General features: G+C 54.0%; 1 protein-coding gene across 1 annotated transcript in view; it reads left to right on the top strand.

Annotated features, from left to right (window-relative positions):
- The window catches only part of DPT (dermatopontin), a 34,111-nt gene that overhangs the window by 5,344 nt on the left and 13,389 nt on the right, over window positions 1-15,378 (top strand). Inside the window, exon 2 of the mRNA XM_080825208.1 lies at window positions 6,915-7,040. Coding sequence (XP_080681334.1) covers window positions 6,915-7,040 — 126 coding nt within the window. The remainder of the gene's footprint in view (window positions 1-6,914; window positions 7,041-15,378) is intronic.

The following is a 15,378-nucleotide window of genomic DNA, read 5'->3' on the forward strand; positions in this document are numbered from 1 at the left end:
TGGTGTGGATCTTGGTGCGCGCGCACACACACGCGCACACACACACACACACACACACACACAGAAAAAGACATTCGTGAGGAAACATGAAACCCAGATGAAGTCTGGCGCTTACGTTTGCCGCGATCGTAACTCGGCGCGGATCCAGGAACGAGAGTTCTGAGAGACAAGGTCAGGGGACAGCTCTTCTGTACATCTACGATTACTTCAATCTAAAAAGATTTTTATAAACAAGGACCCACACTGGTAGTTTAAAGGCAAACAGCAGCGGAACCAAGGAAGCTGAACCCGGGAGAGGCCTGAGAGTCAGCCGCGCCAGCGTCCTCGCATCACGGAGGAGTGAAGGCCGCGGGAGTCGGCGACCGAGAAACCCGTGAAACAGGTGCGTTCCGTGTGGTGCTATCACCCTAGGCCTAGTCTCTGTGGTGCGGGCTGGTTTATAAACATGCGCTCCTTTGCTCATTCACTCACTACAAGATGCTTATTGTCACAGACTTTGCCAGACTCCCGGAGCGTGAGGATGAATGGCATGCGGTCTGTGGCCTTGAGTCACTCGGTCTAGTCCTACTTGATCTTCACGGTGACGCGGGGAGGCGGCACCGCTATACCCCGGGTTGGCAGCTGAGGGAGTGTGGCTCAGAGCATCGGGACGCTTGGCCGCTGGGAGCGGGTGAGCAGCAGAGGGAGAGGCCCAAGCCAGACATTTCGATGCCCCAGTGCTGCTGGCCGACGGGAAAGGTTGGCTTCGTTTCCATTCTTGGATAAAGCCAGGCTCAAGAAGATATCGCAGCCCCGTAAGAGTGACTGCTGAGGGCAAGAAGACGAGTGTGGGAGAAGGGTGACGGCCGCCGCGGGGTTCGGGAGAAGGGTGACGGCCGCCGCGGGGTTCGGGAGAAGGGTGACGGCCGCCGCGGGGTTCGGGAGAAGGGTGACGGCCGCCGCGGGGTTCGGGAGAAGGGTGACGGCCGCCGCGGGGTTCTTGCCAACTCCCCATCGTGGTCACCCTTCTTCTAAGTCCTGGGAATCAATTGTCTGGGGGAACTCGAGTTTTGCAAAAATGGCTCTTGGCTGTGCTCATAAGGATGGCAAATGTCCACTAATCCTAGCAGAGGGTTTGCTTCTGCGGACGTGCCTGCCAGACATAATCTTCTCCTTAAATAAGAGATTCCCCAGAGTTACGAGATCTTCCTCTTAAAGTAATGGAAAGATGATTTTTGCAGCCAAACAGGACAGCGCTCCAAATGCCACCCTGCTACCGCTGAGGCAAGCTGTGTCCTCTTTCCAAGCCCGTTTCTACCTCTACAAAGACGGAAGTAGGTGGGATAACATCTAGGCGTTACTGGCTGTGCATCCTTGAGAGGATCCCATAATGTCTCAAAACCACGTTTCCTCAAGGTCGCACGCTGGTGGCGGCAGGAACTGGCCAGGCAAGCCCGTGCCATGAGACGGTTTCGGTGACCGAAGGAATGAACGGGGGTTACGGTGCCGAGCACAGCACTGGGCACGGCGCGGCAGGTCCCTGACAAAGGTTACTTGTTCTACTCTCCTGACCGCTCTGTGGGAACTGAAACTCAGATATCACAGTCCATTTAAAAGCTGGAGATGAGATGTAAATTGGTCCATTACAAAGGCCCCTGGTGTTACCGTTTTGCTTAGGGACATGTAATTCAGTTACGATCTAGGAAGATTTAAGCGTGCATTATGAGTGTCTTGAATATCGCTCACATTTTCAGAGACGTTGAAGCACTGTTCGACCTCTGGGTTAGCAAATGTTGTGATAGTTGATGTCTGTGGGCTCCTGTCCCCGAGTCTGAGATCCCCACCTGACCTGGGCTTGCTCTCGAGATATAACGGACCTCAGGACATTAATATGTCACATAAGATCATCTGGATCTTCTCAGATGCCTTTGGGATCGTCTCTACTGGTCGCATTTTTCCAAAACGGGGCAGGAGTTTGTATTTTGGGGAGAACATGTTTTTCTCCCTCCGTCCTGCTGTGTTTTTTTCTTTCATCCAGAGAAGCTACTCAGCAGCTCCTTGTGTGTCACCGTCTGGAACCCTGGAAGACAGGCAGGTGGACTCGAAACCAGACGCAGAGAACACAGGACAGTCTTCCTCAGAGGCGGGTGGCGCCGCGCAATTCAGGCCGAGGGCTCACGTCCCACCTGCGTGGCAGAAGTTACCTCCAGAAACGGCACTGGCACGCCTTGTCCCCGAACCACCTCTCGCCACTTCCTCTTGCCACTTGCCCGTCCCAAAGTCCGCACCCGGTCTCTTGCTTCTCTTCTCCGTCTGTGGTGCCGATCTCCTTCCCTCCGACCCCCGTAATGCCGGGGCAGGTGCGCGCGGGTACAGCTCTCTGGAGAGGATTCCAGGCCAAGCACAGAACCAGGCAGAGAATAGTTCCGATGAGTGTTTGCCGGAAGCTTTAATGAACATTCTGAAACCCTGTGGACTGTGTTCTAAATGCGTTGGGTGCAACTCAAAGGCTTATTCTGGGGAAAAGAGAATTAAGAGGCATCAAAACTTTATTCTAAAATAATGAATCTCTCTTGGTGGAACTTAAGCCCTCATCAAGCTGGACTGGGAGGAAAACTGCGGAGAGTCAAGGAGGCGGTGTCACGTGGTCTCCCCAGTGCGGGGAGCTCTTACTCCGCCCCTGCTGGCTGGCCGGAGACCCGCTGACGGGCCTGGAGCACAGCGCACGTCTGCGGGACTGGAGGAGAGAGACCGGGCAACCCGCCCGTCCATGCGATGTGACTGTGGAAGCCTGACCCGAGGGCGCTGCTTTACCCTGTTCCTACGACAGACCCGTCGCTGTAAGAGCTTGGACTTCTAAGTTTGGGCCCAAACCGGCCGAGACTGTAAGGAGGGACCAAAACCCCACGGAAGAGTTCACCAGCCAGACCAGACATGGGCACCCCCGCCGGTCCCAGCCTCCATCACTCGGCCTGACGGACAGCCCTGGACCCAAGGAGGACTCCAGGAGACAGAGAAACCCCGGCCAGGGGATGGGCCGGAAGCAGAGGACGGTCTTGATGCAGCGCTGTGCCCCGAGAGCTCCCGTGCAGAGATCTGGCCTCAGAAGAAACTGCGTTCGGGTCCTGCTCTCCCGGTTTCCCCGAGATGGGGCTCTGGTGAGGCTGCACAGCGTGGCAAGGACAGGGCGCGGGCGGGACCCGGCCTGCTGCTTCCTCGACAGGAGGCCGCCCTCTCAGAGCAGGTCCCCGCGTGCTGTCCGGGGCGGGCTACTGGCTGCCTGTGAGCCGCCTTCTAGAAGTTTCTTCCGTCCGGTGCAGCAGGGCCCACGACGACCGGGTTTGTGAAGCAAACGAGCCCTCGGCTCCGGAAGGGCGGGGAGCGGGAGAGTCCGCCCTCGGCCGGGGCGCAGCGGCCCGGGAAGTCGGCGCCCGGGGACTCGGTTCTGGGGGCGCCCGTGCCGCGGCTCGGCCGGGTCGCGCAGGAGCGCCGAGCGGCCCCGAGACGTGGGGCGGAGGCTTCGGCCTGTCTTCTCGCCACCAGCCCCTTCTTAAAAACTGAGTCTGAGTCGCTTCACCGGCGCCGGCCCTCTGCGGCGGCCCCACGGCCCTCGTGCTCACGGCCGCGCTCGCCCCTCTTCGCTCCTGCCGGCCCCCTTGGTTGGGTCCTGCCGCTCGTGGCCACGTGCGCGAGCGAGTCTGGTCCGCGAAGCAGCTTTTACAAAAAGGGGATCGAAAGGGACAGGAGTGGAGCAGGCTTCGTTCCCGAGGGAGAAGGTGATGTGGGGAGAGCTTCAGTCCCTCCGCGTCCTGGAAACTTCTGGGGGGAGCGGCAGGGCCCTTTCTGGATCGGAGCGGGGGCTCTCCCGTGTCACCTGTGCCCCTGGGGACGGCAGACGCCTGACCAGGCCCCCGCCCGTCCGCTCTCCCGTCAGACGCCTGTCAGAGCTGCCGTGCCGGGCGCCGTGGGGCGTTCAACCTGAGGACGGAGCGGACTTTCCCCTTAAGGTCTTCACCATCCACTCACGTGTGCGCGCTGCCGCGGGCGTGTGTGCCAGCGGCTCCCCAGCCCACCTCCGGGAGCTTCGTGTCGGGCGATCAGCTGCTCGGGGCCACACTGGAGTCCGCCAGCTTTGCTCCGACTGGAGACGTGGAACCAGGCAGCTCTGGCCCAGAGTCGCGGCTGTCGAGTGGACACTAGGGTGTCACTAGGGTGACACTAATAAATGACGCATCGAGTGCCAGGAATCATGGGCATCGTCTCATTAACTTAAACGAGTATGTGCTATTATTATGCCCATTTTACAAAAGAGAAAACTGAGGCCAATACAGAGTATGAAGCCTACACCTAAGACGTCAGCCAGGGGCGACTGCAGCCCGGTCCAGCAGCACCGTCTACGCTCTTAGCCGTTCCGCTCACTGATCCCCACGCGAGTGTGACAAGGTGCCCCGGCAAAGCTCCGGGTCTGGAAGGAGTGATTTCCTGCGTTGACCAAATGCCCGACCGAACTCCAGAGCCGCTCTCCCAGAAGGGGAAGGCCACAGGACAGAAGCAGGAGGAGAGCTCCGCTCGGTTCTCTGGTCTTCACGGGCAGCGTCATCGGAGGTGGCGTGTGAGGGAGTGACACACACACACACTTCCCGCACAGGGTCGCGGGGCCAGCTGCCTGGCTGACAGCCGGTGGGAATTCACGGAACTAGGGTTGAACCCCGTGAAACAGCTCAGCTTATCTTGCTACACTGATGTTTACTTAAGGGAACTCACACCCCTGGGAACACTGTCCCCACAGGACAAACCCAGACAATGGAACAACAGCCACAGGGAAACCGCAGCCTGGCCTGGTCTCGAAAGGGCTGTTTTGGAGGAAACCAGAATTGTTGTGACGGGAAGAAGGAGGACGGCAGAAGCCCGTTTACAACTTCCGGTGCTCCCTCTTGAACGGCTCTCACTCGCACTGCTAGGAGGAGGATGCGACAGGCTGTCTTGGACCACGCACTGCCCCAGACCCGAGCATCCGTTCCAGTCACGGTCCCGAGTGGGGCAGGTGTTTTCCAAAGTGGCACAACTCCCGCTGAGCCGTGAGCAATGTTAGAGCAAAGAAGGTTAGCGCCTCAGGGGCTCGGGTCTCAACGCACAGTTTAACCCGCATTCCTGATCTCCCATCGCCGTGTCTGGGGTCCGCCAGAACCTCTAACACATCCCAGGGACAGGCAACTCCGGCTGAGACGCGGGGCTGCCCAACACCAAGCCACTCCTCAGTGCCCTCAACACGGTCACGTGGTGACTGGTGCAGAAGGACCGCCGGGTGCGAGTGTGCGGAGCGGATGGACAGACACGTGCATACTGGAGTGTAGCTACGCATGAATGAGTGAATGAGGAATAAATGGATGAAAAGGGCAGATGCCTTCGCTCAGAGGCAGGAAATGTATTTAATACCAGTTTCATCAGATCCACGGGGTCGTTTTCGGCGATTACAAAGAAACCATCATTGGTTTTATAGTTTGTGTCTCAGCAAGGTCCCTCTCACCGTTCAGCACGGAGCACTTATTCTTGCTTTATCTGCTGTATTTTCTGGGAACTTATCTGTACTTGGGAAACGGGGCTGTGTTCCGGAACCGTCACGCCATGACACGTAGACACTGTCCTGCTCCGCTTGTGAGCATGAGCTTGACCAGTGGCTGGGAGGTGGGAAACATGGAGAACCTGACGGAGCTGAGGGCTGGTTTCGGAAGGACTTGTGAGAGATCCCACCCCGCACAAGGCCGGGTGGACACAGCATCCCCATCATCCAGCAGAAAGTGGCAGCCTTCGGGCACTGGTGGGATTTGGGCCGGAGCCGGGAGAAAGCAGTCGTGGAGGTGGGACAAGGGAAGACATGGTCGTGGCGTCCACAGCCAAACTTAGTTAGGAAGGTGCCGTGACGATGACAGGGCCCATGCCTGAAGGCCTCAGCAGACCAGCTAGAAAGAAAGAGGCAGGGTCTGTGGACCAGGGAGGAGGGTTTTCCTTCTCTGAAGAAATAGAACAGAGCATCTAAGACAGGGAAAAGGTCCCTACAGGGAGGTCGAGGCAGTCAGTTGGCCTGTCACCACCCTGGAAGGAGTGTGCCGTGTGCTGGGACCCACCGTGGGCCCTGGGGATAACTCCAAGCCAGCCACCCTGACGACGTACAGTCTAGTGGGCAGGAAGAAGATCCCTGCTAAGTGCTGAGAACCCAGGCATGTGGTCCAGCTTCCCACGGGTGCCCCGTACCACATGCTGTCTGTGCCCACCTGGGCTTTGAGGGTGCGTGGGCTTGAGTGAATGAGTGTCCCGTGCAAACTCCCGGGGCTCTGCTCTTGAGCAAGAGAAACGTTTGAAGTTCATCGATTCATTGTTTCTCTTTGTCGCCTTATTTTAAACTCCAGTAAAATAAAGGGTATTTATTCTCTTTCAAGTGGCAGGAATAATGTGTTATTTTGTAAAAGATGCCTCTCTGTCGGTCCGTGTGTGCATTCTTGTAAGTGTAAGTTCATCGACGTCTCTCCGGAGCTGGGCTCCCCAGTTTCCTTCAGCGGAAATACTCTGAGTCATCTGAGTTGTAATGGTGACCATATGTCACTTCTACAAGTACAGCGAAGTCTTTATCATCTGCATTACACTGGGAAGACTGGAGCACCTGCGTGGCCCGGTCGCTTAAGCGTCCGACCCTTGATTTCGGCTCCGGTCATGCTCTCAGGGTCCCGAGACTGAGCCCCGTGTCGGGCTGCGCGCTGGGTGTGGAGCCTGCTTAAGATTCTCTCTCCCTCTGCCCCCCTCCCAAAAAGAGGCACGAATTGCCAGGAACTTAGGTCGTCAAAGCGTGGGCTGGCTCGGGGGCTGCGGGAGCCGTGGGAGCCGCGGTCGCCGCGGTCGTGGTGTCCTTGCCGTTCGCTCACTCGTTCCCGTCTCTCCAGGTACCAGACGTGCTCCAACAACGGGCTGGTGGCCGGCTTCCAGAGCCGCTACTTCGAGTCCGTGCTGGACCGGGAGTGGCAGTTTTACTGCTGTCGCTACAGCAAGAGATGTCCCTACGCCTGCTGGTAAGCCTGGCCGCCGAGCGTAATGCCCGGAGACTCCTGGGGCTAGAGGGGAGCTTGGGAGGGCGCGGTCTGGTCCCCGTTTCTGACGTCAGACAAGCCTGGGCCGTCACGCAGGAGCTTGGAAGGCAGCGGGCAGCAGGTAGAAGGGAATGGATGCACAGCATTCACGAAAAGGCTAGAATAACGTTTGCACTGGGAGGGACCTCCTGGCTCATCGGCCAGCACCTCCACATGCCTCTTTTGGCAGGAAAGAACCCAACAAACCCACAGAACAATGAGGTCACTCGTCTGGAGTTACACAGCGTTCCACGGGGGTCACCCCCGCCGCTGGGATGTGCTGACTCCCGATGCAGTGCTCTCTCCCTCTACCACAGTAATGTCTCATCGCAGCCTTGGCTGCTGGACCTGTCCGGGAGCTGATTTTTCCCTTGTCACAGGTCAGAGCAGCAAACAGTCTATAATTACAGACCCGAGAGAAACACTAGTGTTTTCTAGATCCATTCGTAATTCCAGCCTGTATAATTTTGCCCCTTTTGTGCTCCCTGGGCTGAGGCCAGACATCCGCCGACCCAGGCTTCAAACTGACTGGGGGAGGTGGGAACATATTTTTTTAGCGGGAAACTTCCAGCGGGGGTCGACGACACAACTCGTCCCAAGTTCTTCAATCTGAACACCAGCCGGGCATTTCTGCCTTGGACCGAGGGGTCCCAAAGTGTCCATGTTTGAAGTCTGGCCCCCTCGAGGGACTGGGCTCTCTGCGGTGTGGTGCTGGAGAGGACAGCCTCGCGGGCCACGCTTTCTCCTGCCACCAGACAGCATGACCGCAAGCTGCCTGAGCAGGACGCCCTGACACTGAGCGCGGGCAACTCCAAAAGCTAAGAGTTTTCTGTTCAAAGTAACGAGAAACAGTAAACGCGGAGCTCGAAGCCCCCGATACCAGTAGCTGTAGGACGGAGCAAGGCCTTACGCCTGCTCTCCAAAGCCGCCACCGTCAAGCAGTCCTCACCCCACCACGACAGGGGAGCAGGCGTGGCGAGGGTCCTAGGACCGTGACAGGTCCCGAAGCAAAGACCTGAAGCTTGCACGTGCTGGGGTGGGGTGGCAGAAACAGCGACGGAAGGGGCAACGAGGAGCTTGAGCTCCTGTCTCGGTATTGACCCCTCCCCCCCCGCCACCCTCCCCCTTCCCTCCCTCCTCTCTGGCTTTAACTGTGCTGTCTCTAGAATGTCACCTCCCTTCTCTTTGGGCCTCAAGTCCATCCTTTGGAAGACGGCCGCCTTTGCTGGGTCTCTGAGACTTTTGAGAATCCGATGAAAGCTGTAGGTCTTGGCCTCCAGAAAAAGAAAAAGCATGTCACCGTATTCAGACCAAAAAGTTACACAGAATCTCCAGGAGCCCTCGAACTCCCTGAAGGCCGCCGAAAGACCTTTGAGGCTGTTTGAGCCCTAAAACTTCCTTGACGCCGAAGATGCTTCTGCAAGAGGTAGTCCAGACGCCCAGAACTGCTTTCAAAGATGGGGAGACGTTCCGTAGGATGCCCGGACCCCACTGAGTGGGGAGAGATGGCAGGAGCCTGCCTGCTGCCCAGAGAAGCACTGCTTTCCCCAATCTTCCTGTCCCCAGCCTGCCAACAGGAAGCCCCCTCCCCTGCTCTCCACCCCCGGGTGAAATCCGCCTCCCTCGTTGAGAGGCAGGGAGAGCCGGTTAAAATGAAAATGAATTCTCTGAGGAGTGAGAGTAAGCAACAGACTAATAGTCCGTCACCCGATTAGCAAGACGTCCCCTTAGGCTCCAAAGGAAAACATCTGGGCCTCCGTACCCCATACCCCGGGTGGTCCAGAGGAGCAAATTCTGGAGAGAAGGGATGCGGCCATCGGCCCTGAGCTGCTGCGGGGGGGGGGGGGGGCACGGTGTAAGGGCAGGGGGAGACCGGGTGTGGGGCTGCCTTCTGTCCCTTGTGGATGCCTGTCAGTGCTTAGAGCGCTGCCTCGGCTGCTGTAGACTAGGGGCCTCTGGGCGCACGTCAGCTGGGCATCCCCAGTGCCGCGCGCCATGCTTGGAACGGAGTGTCTGCTGGATAATTACGGGACGAGTATTTGCAGAAATGATTCCGAAGGGCATGCAGAATAAGGTGAAGAGGCCCAGGAAATATAATGCACTTACTTACTCTAAAAGTTTGTTTTTTTTTAATCTGTTTTTAAATCCCACTCTCCCACCCCTGCCCTAGAATGTAAGCTCTGTGCAAGCAAAGACCTTTGTGCGGATATGGTCCAGCCCTTAATTCATGCCAAGCACTTCAACGTTTGTTGAACGAGCGATAGCTCTGGCCTCTTCCTAATTCTGTGAGGATAAAGCGAGATAATATATGTCCGGAATTGGCACTGGCCGTGATCACACCGAGCTGACCCGTCCCCTGCGACCTTCCCAGATCCGGGGTAGACCCAGCCTCCTCGGTAAAAGACAAGCCTTTCAAAGGCTGACTCTGCCCAAGGTCATCACAGTCGGGGTGGGTCGCCCTGCAGGAGGCAGAACAGGTGACTGCAGCTGGTTGAGCAGAGAAGCAAGAGACAGTCCATGCGGATAGTCCCCGGGGGGGACGCACCCCGTGGTCCCCCGGCAGAGGAGGAGGGAGCTGGGGGAGCTGTGCATCCTGTCACTGCGGGGACAACTTCTCTCCAAGACCGGCGGGAGCGTCGGCCCCTCTAGTGGTCACCCAGTCACTGGCTGGCCACCTGGCTTCCGGCCGAGCAGGGCAGAAAGAGGGAGTGGACTTAGGGCCACGGCTTTTGGCAATAAGGCAGGTAAGAAACAGTCTCACTCGTGTTGGAAAAATTGTCCAACAGCCGAGGTGGGGGTGAGGGGAGGTAAGGAGGGGACAGAAGGGAAATACCTAATCTTCCCAGAGTCCCATATTCTGTGGCATCTGTGGTCTGTATCCCTGTCCCAAACATCGTCTCCTGACCTTCACCCGTGGTGCTGAGAGCTGAGACCCAAAAGACACGCAGGTCTTTACGTCTCAAGATGCCGGTCACTCTCTCACGCTGCCCCTGACGTCCGTGGTCACCTGCGGGTAGGTTCCAGCCCCGTCCCGCTCCCCAGCACTGCTGGTGGTCCTTCCTCGCACGTCCGTTAGAAATGACCGTTCAAGTGCTCCTACGTGCGCCCGCCAGTTGCTAAGACGTGAAGAACTGAATGAGCCTGGAAACACGCGTGTGGGAACAGAGTCCTGAGGTGAAAGATGAGCCACTTCTCGGTCACCTGAGACACTCGGGTCCCTGTGGCAGAATGTCCCCAAGCCTCGGTCTGCCAGGGCCCGCCTCTCCCCCACCACTCCGCCACCGAGAGGTGTCACTAACGGTCTGCAGAAGCCAGTGGGGGGACGAGGAGAGAATTACTCAGGAAGACACGGCCGGCCCACTTGGAAGCCGGCCTCCTGAGGAAGACGTGGCTTGGTGGCCTCTGGCTCTGACCACAGGGCGCTGGAGCCAAGGGCCACCACGGTTGTCCAAGGAAACGGAGCTTTCTGGAAGGGGAACTGGGAGCAGCCGCGGAATGAGCCGCACCCTGGTACGCAGCGTGTGACTCGCTCTCCCCCCGGCTGTCTGGACGCTTCAGAGCCATCGCCAAATGGCCTGAGTCAAGATGTCGCATGTCCCTGTACGTGCGGCCTCCGGGGCGAAACTTAAGTCTTCTTTCTGCAGCATCTCGGCCTTCCGCCGGGCACGAACCCGAGCCTGGCCGCGCTGCTCCCCATGGGCGACGCCGGCGGCCCGCAGGAGCGGTCGCAGTGTGGGACCGCCCGTGAGGGGGACGCTTCGGCGGTGACAAGGTTCTCCTGCAAGCGCCGTTTCACTCGTTCCCTCCGGCGGCCCCTCACGGTGCGTCCCGAGCCTTCCCCCTGCGGAAGCTGCCGCCTGCGCGACGCCTTCCGTCCGGTCACTTCACCTGCTTGAATTAGCTCCCGGGGACCCCGACGCGGCGGGGGGACACGCGCTCTGCCGCGCCACGAGCCACCCGCGGCTCTGAGCCCGACCGCGCTGTGAACCACACGTGCGGGGACAGACACGGCACCGCCACCGCGCAGGGGGAGCGGACAGACCGCCCAGCCGGCGCCGAGTGAGCACGAGGCTCTTCGGTTGATGGGCCCGAGGCGCTGCCCTCGTTCCGGGCGGCGAAGCTGCTCCTGGACGTTATGTCTTGGCCGGACTCTGGCGGAGGCTGAATCTCTGACACACTCAGACGTGCTGTCGCCAAACAGGCCGCACCGGGCGGGAGACGTACGTAGGTTTACACGTACTTATCTATGTGTGAGGATTCAAGGGCTCAGTGCCGTCACCTGCAAACCACAGACACGTGTCACCGAAGAAGCCCCCCGCCTCAGAGCGTGCTGGCACCGAGTCCCCGGTCTGGGAGCAGCGGTGGCCGCAGCCGGCCGTGCGCAGAACCGTCCCCGTCAGCCTGGGCGGCCGGCCGCGGGCCCTGGTCCTGGGAACCGGCGGTTGTGAATCGAGCTCGGAATTCCTTTTCCATGCATGGTTCTTCTCCAGACCCGTGGCCTTTCATCAGATTCACTCCAAGTTATGTTTTGATAGAAAAAAATGTTATTCTCAGAATCCACAGAGATAACGTTTCAGTTTTCTTCCAACCTTGACATCCTGTGACCTTACAGGTCATTTTCTCTGGGGCCCATCATCCCTCCCTTCCTGAAGCTCAGGTCCTACACCAGAGAACATGGTTCTTAATTCCTGGGTAGCTCTAGTTAGCAACGACAGAATCAGCTAAACTAGAACATCCTTCTCCTGTCTGCACCCCAAAGCCTCAATCTAGGCTAATCTTTAACTCCTCATCCCAAGGTGCAGACTTTTTTTTTTTACTTGTATATATTCTCTGCATTACTTTTTCTTTTTCTTCAATTAACATATAATGTATCATTAGCCCCAAGGGTACAGGTCTGTGAATCACCAGTTTTATACACTTCACAGCACTCACCATAGCACATACCCTCCCCAATGTCCATAACACACCACCACCCTCTCCCTCCCCCCTCCCCCTGGCAACCCTCAGTTTGTTTTGTGAGATTAAGAGTCTCTTCTGGTTTGTCTCCCTCCCGATCCCATCTTGTTTCATTTATTCTTCTCCTGCCCCCCAAACCCCCCACGTTGCATCTCCACTTCCTCATATCAGGGAGATCATATGATACTTGTCTTTCTCCGATTGACTTATTTCACTCAGCATAATCCCCTCTAGTTCCATCCACGTCGTCGCAAATGGCAAGATTTCATTTCTTTTGATGGCTGCATAGTATTGAATTGTATATATATACCACATCTTCTTTATCCATTCATCTGTGGGTGGACATCTAGGTTCTTTCCATAGTTTGACTATTGTGGCATTGCTGCTATAAATATTCAGGTGCACGTGCCTCCTTGGATCACTACATTTGTATCTTTAGGGTAAATACCAGGTAGTGCAATTGCTGGGTCATAGGGTAGCTCTATTTTCAACTTTTTGAGGAGCCTCCATGCTGTTTTCTAGAGTGGCTGCACCAGCTTGCATGTCCACCAACAGTGGAGGAGGGTTCCCCTTTCTCCGCATCCTCGCCAGCATCTGTCATTTCTTGACTTGTTAATTTTAGCCATTCTGACTGGAGTGAAGTGGTATCTCACTGTGGTTTTGATTTGTATTTCCCTGATGCCGAGTGATGCGGAGCACTTTTTCATGTGTCTATTGGCCATTTGAATGTCTTCTTTGCAGAAATGTCTGTTCACGTTCTCTGCCCATTTCTTGATTGGATTATTTGTTCTTTGGGTGTTGAGTTTGATAAGCTCTTTATAGATTTTGGATACTAGCCCTTATCTGATATGTCGTTTGCAAATATCTTCTCCCATTCTGTCAGTTGTCTTTTGGTTTTGTTAACTGTTTCCTTTGCTGGGCAAAAGCTTTTGATATTGACGAAGTCCCAATGTTCACTTTTGCCCTTGCTTCCCTTGCCTTGGCGGTGTTCCTAGGAAGAAGTTGCTGTGGCCGAGGTCGAAGAGGTTGCTGCCTGTGTTCTCCTCAAGGATTTTGGTGGATTCTCTTCTCACATTGAGGTCCTTCATCCATTTTGAGTCTATTTTCATGTGTGGTGTAAGGAAATGGTCCAGTTTCACTCTTCTGTATGTGGCTGTCCAATTTTCCCAGCACCATTTGTTGAAGAGACTATCTTTTTTCCATTGGACATTCTTTCCTGCTTTGTCAAAGATTAGTTGACCATAGAGTTGAGGGTCCATTTCTGGGCTCTTTATTCTGTTCCATTGAGCTGTGTGTCTGTTTTTGTGCCAGTACCATACTGTCTTGATGATGACAGCTTTGTAATAGAGCTTGAAGTCTGCAATTGTGATGCCACCAACTTTGGCTTTCTTTTTCAATATTCCTCTGGCTATTCAAGGTCTTTTCTGGTTCCATATAAATTTTAGGATTATTTGTCCCATTTCTTTGAAAAAAAATGGATGGGATTTTGATAGGGATTGCATTAAACGTGTAGATTGCTTTAGGTAGCATCGACATTTTCACAATATTTGTTCTTCCATTCCAAGAGCATGGAATGTTTTTCCATTTCTTTGTGTATTCCTCAATTTCTTTCATGAGTACTTTATAGTTTTCTGAGTACAGATTCTTTGCCTTTTTGGTTAGGTTTATTCCTAGGTATCTTGTGGTTTGGGGTGTAATTGTAAATAGGATTGACTCCTTAATTTCTCTTTCTTCTGTCTTGCTCTGGGTGTATAGAAATGCAACTGTTTTCTGTGCATTGATTTTATATCTTGACACTTTACTGAATTCCTGTATGAGTTCTAGCAGTTTGGGAGTGGAATGTTTTGGGTTTTCCACATAAAATATCCTATCACCTGCAAAGAGTGACAGTTTGACTTCTTTGCCAATTCAGATGCCTTTTATTTCTTTTTGTTGTCTGACTGCTGAGGCTAGGACTTCTAGTACTATGTTGAATAGCAGTGGTGATAGTGGATATCCCTGCCATGTTCCTGACCTTATGGGAAAAGCTCTCCATTTTTTTTCTATTGAGAATGATATTCACTGTGGGTTTTTCATAGATGGTTCTGATGATATTGAGGTATGTACTCTCCATACCTACACTGTGAAGAGTTTTGATCAAGAAAGGATGCTGTACTTTGTCAAATGCTTTTTCAGCATCTATTGTGAGTATCATATGGTTCTTGTCCTTTTTTTTTTAAATAATGTATTTTATCACATTGATTGATTTGCAGATATTGGACCAACCTTGCAGCCCAGGAATAAATCCCACTTGGTCATGCTGAATCATCCTTTTAATGTGCTGTTGGATTCTCTTGACTAGTATTTTGGTGAGAATTTTCGCATCTGTGTTTATCACGGATATTGGTGTGTAATTCTCCTTTCTGAGTGGGGTCTTTTTCTGGTTTGGGGATCAAGGTAATGCTGGCCTCATAAAATGAGTTTAGAAGTTTTCCTTCCATCTCTATTTTTTTGGAATAGTTTCAGGAGAATATTTATTAAATCTTCTTTAAATGTTTGGCAGAATTCCCCTGGGAAGCTGTCTGGCCCTGGGCTCTTGTTTATTGGGAGATTTTTGATGACTGCTTCAATCTCCTTACTGGTTATGGGTCTGTTCAGGTTTTCTGTTTCTTCTTGGCTCAGTTGTGGTAGTTTATATGTCTCTAGGAATGCATCCATTTCTTCTAGATTGTCAAATTTGCTGGCATATAGTTGCTCATAATATGTTCTTATAATTGTTTGTATTTCTTTAGTGTTGGTTGTGATCTCTTCTCTTTCATTCATGATTTTATTTATTTGGGTCCTTTCTCTTTTCTTTTTGATAAGAGTGGCCAGGGGTTTCTCAATCTTATTCTTTCAAAGAACCAGCTCGTAGTTTTGTTGATTTGTTCTGTTCTTTTGGTTTCTATTTTACTGATTTCTGCTCTGATACTTATTATTTCTCTTCTCCTGCTGGGTTTAGGCTTTCTTTGCTGTTCCTTCTCCAGCTCCTTTAGGTGTAGGGTTAGGTTGTATATTGAGACCTTTCTTGTTTCTTGAGAAAGGCTTGCATCACTATATACTTTCCTCTCAGGACTGCCTTTGCTGTGTCCCAATGATTTTGAGCAGTTGTGTTTTCGTTTTCATTTGTTTCCATGAATTTTTTCAATTCTCCTTTAATTTCCTGGTTGACACATTCATTCTTTACTAGGATGCTCTTTAGTCCCCATGTATTTGAATTTTTTCCAACTTTCCTCTTGTGATTGAGTTCTAGCTTCAAAGCATTGTGATCTGAAAATATATGGGGAATGATCCCGATCTTTTGGTA

This window comes from Martes martes, assembly GCF_963455335.1.
Source record: "Martes martes genome assembly, chromosome: 15".
In the NCBI taxonomy this organism is placed as follows: Eukaryota; Metazoa; Chordata; class Mammalia; order Carnivora; family Mustelidae; genus Martes; species Martes martes.